The sequence below is a fragment of the Paramormyrops kingsleyae genome, chromosome 9 (assembly GCF_048594095.1).
Source record: "Paramormyrops kingsleyae isolate MSU_618 chromosome 9, PKINGS_0.4, whole genome shotgun sequence".
Lineage (NCBI taxonomy): Eukaryota > Metazoa > Chordata > Actinopteri > Osteoglossiformes > Mormyridae > Paramormyrops > Paramormyrops kingsleyae.
Window position 1 is genome coordinate 14,100,488 of NC_132805.1, and position 7,803 is coordinate 14,108,290.

General features: G+C 47.1%; 1 protein-coding gene across 1 annotated transcript; it reads left to right on the forward strand.

The window, feature by feature from the left end:
- Positions 1-517: 517 nt before the first annotated feature.
- Positions 518-6,953, forward strand: abhd16a (abhydrolase domain containing 16A, phospholipase). Its single transcript, XM_023809935.2, has 20 exons — positions 518-667; positions 1,008-1,064; positions 1,348-1,414; positions 1,676-1,762; positions 1,872-1,957; positions 2,057-2,130; positions 2,257-2,364; positions 2,458-2,572; positions 3,599-3,700; positions 3,894-3,957; positions 4,105-4,154; positions 4,703-4,826; positions 4,908-5,012; positions 5,356-5,419; positions 5,507-5,563; positions 5,657-5,719; positions 5,792-5,868; positions 5,977-6,075; positions 6,159-6,205; positions 6,281-6,953. The coding sequence occupies exons 1-20, from the start codon at positions 566-568 to the stop codon at positions 6,362-6,364; spliced, it is 1,632 nt and encodes a 543-aa protein (XP_023665703.2). The 5' UTR covers positions 518-565; the 3' UTR covers positions 6,365-6,953.
- Positions 6,954-7,803: the final 850 nt, after the last annotated feature.

A 7,803-nucleotide genomic window follows, 5' to 3' on the forward strand; every position in this document is an offset into this window, starting at 1 on the left:
ATATTTCTTTTTTATCTAGGATTTAAATTTGGTAACTGTGAATGGCTACCCAATGGAATGTTGAAAAATACTCCCAAGCAAAAATCTGCTTCTGGGTTAAACCACAATGAAATATATACCTACATATGATTTAAATTGTTAAGTCTTTTAACATTCAATAAAATGACTGAATGGGTTAACATAACGGTTATATAATTGCTACAATATAATGCCCTTCTACATACTGCAGCAGAAAAATATTCTCAGGACTAAAATTATGAAGCTGTGAAATAAAATAAAAAAAGTGTTTTCTTTATTAAAATTAGATCTTTTTTAAATTAACATAGTAATAAAATCCCGAAACCAAAGGTGTATAAACCTGCAGATACTTTTAATAAAATTAAAAACATTCAGCTATAATTATAACTTCATCTTATTGATAAGAACTAACCTGACCGACGACCTATTCTTTTAAAATTATATGTAAAGAGGATTGTATATGGAAAAAGAAGATTGGTCAAGCTTCGCTTTCCTCCATGACAACTTATTCCCCTAACGGGCTTCCGTAGTTGAACATACAAGAAGAATGGCTGTTTGGCTGTGGCTTCGTTGTCTTTTTGGGCCCCATCTACAGCGAATTCATCGCTCGCCGGAGTCTGACAGACTCGAAGCCCGAACAGGGAGGAGGGTGAGCACAGGGGCAATGAATACCAGGGTTTTAAAAAATATGTGACGGTGCTGTTTATGAAACAAGGCTAAGTAGCTGGCTTGTTACTGCGGAAGTGTCAGTGTGTGTTATTGAAAGTGAAATGAACCGTCATGCTGAATGACAGAGGTGATCGAAAGATGCACTGATGTGCCTGATCACTTGTGGGCCTTTTTTTAAAACGAAAACTTATTAGATTGTTAGCGGAACCCTCAAATATATTCTTGCGCAGTAAGGCGAATTCCTGCGGGCTTACTCTATAATTAATGAAGCCCTATTGCTCATCGGTGTCTTGTGAACTCCCCGCGTCTCCCACCCACAGGGATGGACGTACCAGCCCAGGAGTCTTGAGAAACACACCGACAGCATCCTCGGATGGGTTAGTAATGCTGCAGCTTGACGAGACTACACAAGAAAGTGCAGTAACATTTACCATTCAGTATCCCCTGGGTGCTTAAAGTGAAAATAAATATGCAGTATTGTTTGTTTTGCAAGGAGGGTTTGTAATTTTAGTTTAGCCATTTTGTGGTTATATATTGGTTTGTGTTTAACATAAATTGACGCTCTCCTGTCGTTCGCACTTCCTTATAAATTAAATGCCTATATGCATTTTGGACTAAACTGCGTGTTTGCATAAAATATGTTTTTTGGTTCCCGCTTAGGCTTCGGCTATATGGTCGCTCTCCTACTACAGTTCTCCCCTGCTTTTGTGCTATCTCTACAGAAAAGGTATGATTAGTAAAAGTAGGGGCATGGCTGATGTAATTGGTTTACATCATACTGTACAACAGTCACTGGTGCGGATTTGTCTCTCAGTGTAATTGCATGTTTAACATTCCATACATGTTTAATTTCACATATATACATGTTCTTTGTTGCGGACAGTTGTTTAATAATGTAGTATAACTGTTACCGGTGTTAAAGACTGTGAATGTGAACCTGCAGTTGTTGTTTGATAGCCAGTATTGATACTTAGTCTCTGCTCTTCAGGGTACCTGTGCACCACCAAGCTGGTCCCAGTTGGACAGTACCTAGGCACCATTCTGGTGTGCCTGTTTGGAGTAGCGTGTCTGAGAGGTGAGGGTGATTTGCAGCACTGTATGGGGAAGTGGTAGTGCTTTAAACTCCCCAAAAGGCAGCGTGTCACTACTACCTGAGATGGCCCTGTGTGTGTTGTCTCGAACAGGCCTCGGGCGCTGGCGTAACCCAGAGTACCTGCAGTTCATCAGTATACTGGATGAGGCCACGAGGAATTACAGCCCTGCCAACAAGGTAGCATCAATGGAGGCCCCGTCATCAGTACCAGGTCCTCGTCCGGCCTGCTCGTAATCATTTCGTGTGATGGACTGACCCACATTTATTTTTCTGCAGAAAAAACTGTCAAGCTATGATTTTGACTTCAGCCACTGGCCCGTGGACTTCAGCTGGAAAGAAGCCAGCAACCCGTGAGTCTGGGCATTGTGTGTGTGTGTGTGTGTGTGTGTGTGTGTGTGTGTGTGCGCGCGCGCGCACGCACGCACGCGTGTCAGATACCCCTCCAGTGTACGACCCCCCCCTGCTGTGACCAACAGGAAGGCGACCAAGGCTGGTGTTTCCTTGCTGAAACCGGAGCCCAGGCACAGAGGGTCGACAGACAGCATCCTGACCTCGTTCCGCACGTTGCCGTGTCACATTGTCAGGTACACCCCTCTTGTCCCGCCCCTTTGTCGTCATTCGCTCGTTCTGCAGACATGGTTCCCAATCACCCTCTCTCTACTTCTTCTTTTTTCCAGCTACCTGATTGCCCATTCGTTCGGCCGCAGAATGCTGTACCCCGGATCTGTGGGCCTGCTGCAGAAGGCCATGAGGCCCATGTTACAGCAGGGCCAGGCCCGGCTCATCGAGGAGGTGAGTGCTGGCTCACCATGGCTTCGTGGCCAGGCTGCTGATGCACTGTGGTAGAGCCTCTCAGTTAAACACTCGACTCAGTCATCCTCCCATCTGGGTTATTCTTGACAACGCACAGCAAATTAAGTTCCGGAATGTGTCTTTAGCGTCAGAAATGTCACACACTCATCCAGCCCCCTTTCATGCCGAAATGTGGAAACAGCTGCCAGAGGGTCCTGAGCACTTTCTCATCTCCCTGCAGCCACAAATGGGATTTTCTGTTGCTGTGTGAAGAGCCCCCCCCCCCACAACAACATGCTCAAGCATTTTTGCAGCTATTCCGAGTCACAGTTTAAGCTCTGATTCGATACAGTAAAATGATCCCCCCCCCCCTGGCTACAGAATGACTTGGAGATGTTTGTTTAGATTAGATAAATGGGAAGAAGTTGCTGTTGCTGCTAGATTTTGGCTTCAGAGTGACCATGTGCTGGTAGGTTTGCTGACCAGTCAGGATTTATTTGAATATACTGTTTATCATATTTCCTGTTTGGGCTTCTGGGTGGCCAGGTGGTTCAGGGCCGTGGGTGTCTGTGTGCATGTGGGTGTCATCTGGGTAGTTCGGTTTCCAAGAACATGCATTGGCAGAGGGGGTGTCTTGAAACTCCAATAATATAGAATTTTGTGTGTGTGTGTGTGTGTGTGTGTGTGTGTGTGTGTGTGTGTGTGTGTGTGTGTCTATGTCCTGAAATGGACTGACATCCTGTCCAGGTTTAGACTAACCATGACCTGTTATGGGATAGGTGGTTGGAAGATTTCGGCAGAGGTGGATAATTCAGGTCCAGAAAGTAACAATCCAGACCAAGATTTTGTTTCAGCCAACCAAGTACTCTGACTGTAACTCTTTATACTGAACTGGTTGGTTGAAACAAAATCTTGGTCTGGATTGCACCTGTGGATTTCAGTCAGTCTGGGTGAGGGTCAGGGAGGTGGCTCCCACTGCTTTGCTGGCTGTGACTGAGCTTAGCTGCCCTTCTTCCTCCGCCATAGTTTGACGGGCAGAGAAACAAGCTGCTGGCCTGTGACGGCAACAAGATCGACACCATGTTTGTGGACCGGAGGAAGGAGCAGGGCAGCAGGGGGAAGACCCTGGTGAGAGAGGGGGGGAAGAGGCGGAATCCCCTGAAAGAAGATCTCCCATGTTTCATACTCTGGCATACTTTGTATCTGTTAATAATGGCTTATTTATAATTACAATTATTACAGTAAACCTTTCAGCATGTGTGTTAGTATTTGTACTGTAGGGCTGTTGCCTAATCTGTGTGTGTGTGTATGTGTGTGGCAGGTGATTTGCTGTGAAGGCAACGCCGGCTTCTACGAGGTGGGCTGCATGAACACCCCCCTGGAAGGTGAGCGTGTCCACGCCTGTTCATTCACACCTCTGAGCTCGTTCTCATGAACCGCTCACATGCTCCGACATGCTCTGACATGCACTGGCACTCAGACATGGCGCCCTAAAGCGGACACACATATACTTCTCTGCGTTCCATCTGCAGGGGGATATTCCGTCCTGGGCTGGAACCACCCCGGCTTCGCAGGGAGTACTGTAAGCAGCAGTCCAGTCCTGTTCCCCTCTTTCCATCTGTGACGATTCACTATCACTCTCTCTGTCTCTCTCTCTGATTCTTTTTATTAGTGATACAAAATGTCGCAGTGACTAGATATATCCTGTGTGATTCCAATACATATCACAGTAGTAGAGAGTAGAGTCATTATTATTTGTTACTAGCTCATCCGTCTGGGGTGTCCCCTGCCGAGTGCCTCCGCAGCCTGTGATTTGCTCTAGGCTCCCCATGACCTCGTCTGATTGGATGGGTCATTATTATGTGTCACATGTGGTAGAACATGGCAGAGCACGGTTTATGAGCCTTGAGGCCCCTGCCATGAATTCAGTCCTGAGTGTTCCGTTACACCCAGATAGTGACGTCAAATAGACCTCTGCGGGCCGCCACATTGTGACTGAGCTGCTGACCTCGGCCTCACTTCCTCTCTGTGCCTGTCTACCCTCTGAGGACTTCCCTTCCTTGGTTGTCCTGACTGCCGGCATGCTCTCCTGATTTATGTCTCTGCTCCTTCTCACTCTCACTCCAACAGGGAGTACCTTTCCCCCAGAACGAGGCCAACGCCATGGATGTGGTCATCCAGTTTGCCATTCACCAGCTGGGCTTTAAGCTCTCTGACATCATCGTCTACGCCTGGTCCATAGGGGGATTCACCGGTAACTATGGCACTATATGGGCTGAGGGTCCCTGTTGAGCCTGGCTCCTGACCTCCCTCCCGCTCTGCTCTGCTCTCCCAGCCAGCTGGGCCGCCATGTCCTATCCGGAGATCAGGGCCCTTGTCCTGGACGCCTCCTTCGACGACCTGCTTCCCCTGGCGCTGAAGGTCATGCCTGACAGTTGGAGTGAGTCTGGGGGGGCCAGCTCTGGTTCTGGGATTGTTCTGGAAAGTGGAGCTAATATATAGCCTAGTTCCTGTAAGTATTGATGGTACAAGTGAGGCTGAAAAATGCTGATTGGTTTAACTTAATGATAACTGGTTACAGACCAAAGGGAGTGGGTTAATCTGACAGATGATTAACTACATTGCAGTCCTGCTCACAGTGCTTTTACAAAACCTCCTGTTTGTCATTTGCTTTAAAGTTTAGGATTAGGATAGAGTCTGTACTGTTACCCTGTTTGGAGTTGTAGTTCAGGTCCCTTCAGATAGGGGGTGACACTAACTCAGGGATGGCCCTTCTCTCCCAGGGCCGCTGGTGACACACACAGTCAGGCAGTACATGAACCTCAACAATGCAGAGCAGATTTGCAGGTGAGTGCCTGCCACAATATGGCGTCAACCCACAACAGACTGTCCTGCCACACGTATAACCTGCTGTCCTCTCCGTCCATGCTTAAGGTACCAGGGCCCGGTATTACTGATAAGGAGAACCAAAGATGAGATCATCACCACTACGTGAGTCATGTGACTGTCTGACTCCCTTTCATCCATCACATGACATTGATATTGAACACATGGGTCAATAAAAATGCTGTCATGACCTTATAGGGGCCCGGAAGACATCATGTCTAACAGAGGCAACGACCTGCTGCTCAGACTGCTCCAATTTCGGTACGACCCCCCCCGTCATCCTTCCTGCAGGGGGAACACTGAGCCGTGTGTGACCCTGTCTTCTCCCCCCAGGTACCCCAAGGTCATGACGGAGGAGGGTGTGAAGGCCGTGAGGCAATGGCTAGCAGCTGGAAGCCCCCTGGAGGAGGGTCGGGGATATTTATAGTGTCACATGTGTTGATTATCAGTGTTATGTATTGGTCAGGGAGGGGTGATTCAGTGTGTTTAGGACTGACACGCCATCTGCCCTCCCCCAGCCACAGTGTACAGCCGTAACGAGGTGGACGATGACTGGTGTGTGTCTGTACTGCAGTCCTACCAGACGGACAGGGAGACCCCTTTTCCCTGGAGCGTGGGTGAGACCCCCGTCTGCCGCTCTGCTGCCGGCTGCAGCCAGGCCCCAGCTGCCGATTAACCCCCCCGTTTTTGTCCTCCCCAGGAGATGAGATGGCCCCGGAAGGCAGACGGCAGCTGGCTCTCTTCCTGGTGAGTGCAGACTCCCGTCACGTGTGCATTTGGTGTGAAAGGCGGAGCCTAAGCGCGGTACTTCCCTTCTCTCAGGCCCGGAAATACATGCGCAATTTCGAATCGACACACTGCACTCCCCTGCCGTGCTCCGAGTTCCAGCCCCCCTGGAAACTGTAGGGAGAGGAGGAGGAGGAAGAGGAGATGGAGAGGGAGGTGGGTGGGGAGCAAGGGGGAATGTTGTTGGCACAGGAGTTGTTTAGGAGACCTGACCCGTAAGAGAGGAACTGCATAAAACCTCCATGTTATTTTCTCCCCGAGTCATTGCGGCTGTTTTGGCTCGTACACCCCCCCCCAAAATACCCAATCTTTCATTGAGCTAAATGTTTATTACATCTGAGCCTAAACTTAGAAATGTTATATGTGTACATTATATAACTGTGCGTAAGTAGGAATCTTTCAGGCTAATCTCCTCACAGGAGGTGGATAGCTGTGCACCTGAAGAGTTAGTGCTCAGAGTAATTAAACTGGCCATTTCCATTGGATGATATTAATGACAAGCTCTTGGTCCATAAGAAGGGGCTCTGTGTGGTCCATTCTCAAAGCGTAACAGCAGCGGCAATGGTAACGCCTACCTTCGCTCACTCCCAGGTTTCCCTCCATCTGTTAGGTTTTTTGTTGTTTTTTTTTGGTCTGTTATGAACAAAGTTTATTCTGTAATTAAGCTATAAATGTTAAGTGTAATGCTCAATAAAAATGTGGTTGGAAACCAAGTGCGTCTGTCATCTAAAAAGAATGTTTGGGTCTTCCAGGGATTGCGAAGGTAAAATCATATTGCCTGCTACTGATGTCAAGGTTTTTGCGATTTTAAATTTTTTTTGTAGGTTGTCTAGAGTAGGATTTCTCAACCAATGGGCCGTGGAACAGTGGAAGGGAAACGCAGTTCAATTCGTTCAGACATGAACCCAAGGCCGAAATTTAGACAGCATAGGGCTGGACTATATAAATGACAACTGACTTAACGTTATATGAAACGTCAAAAAACCTTAAGAAAATGAAACTTTGATAAGCACTGTTCCTAAGTGACAGTTTGATAGGCTGAAGTATGCTATCGCATTACATAAACAATTCCAGCCAATCATGATAATCTTAAGAATGGACATCATGCACAGCAAGGTTGAGTTAGAGGAGCATGCATGCTGTTGCTTTGGTAATATGGAAGAAATAAGACCTTCAGATGAAGCTTCAACTATCGGTGAAGGCAGCGACAGCTCAGAAGCTGACAACAGCTTTTATTTGAGATATTGTGGATAAACAAGATAAAAAGATGCGAGCTTTGTGACGGTATTTTTTGCAGTTAAGTCTGACACGCAACAGCTTATTTTTTGCAGTGTATTCAGGATGTCACCTATTTAAATGCTATAAAATGTCTAATGCTAATGGCAAGGGAACCCAAGTAAAAAATAACAAGGTGAATTAGCGAAAAAAAAAAACTAGGCAAAAATATTGTGGATATAAATAAAATTTTAGCCTGGGCTGTCGACGTGATGAATGGGCAGCCTGCATTCTTGGAAAGGCTGCAAACAGGAGAGCTAGGTTAACCGTTGCGGTGTGAAATC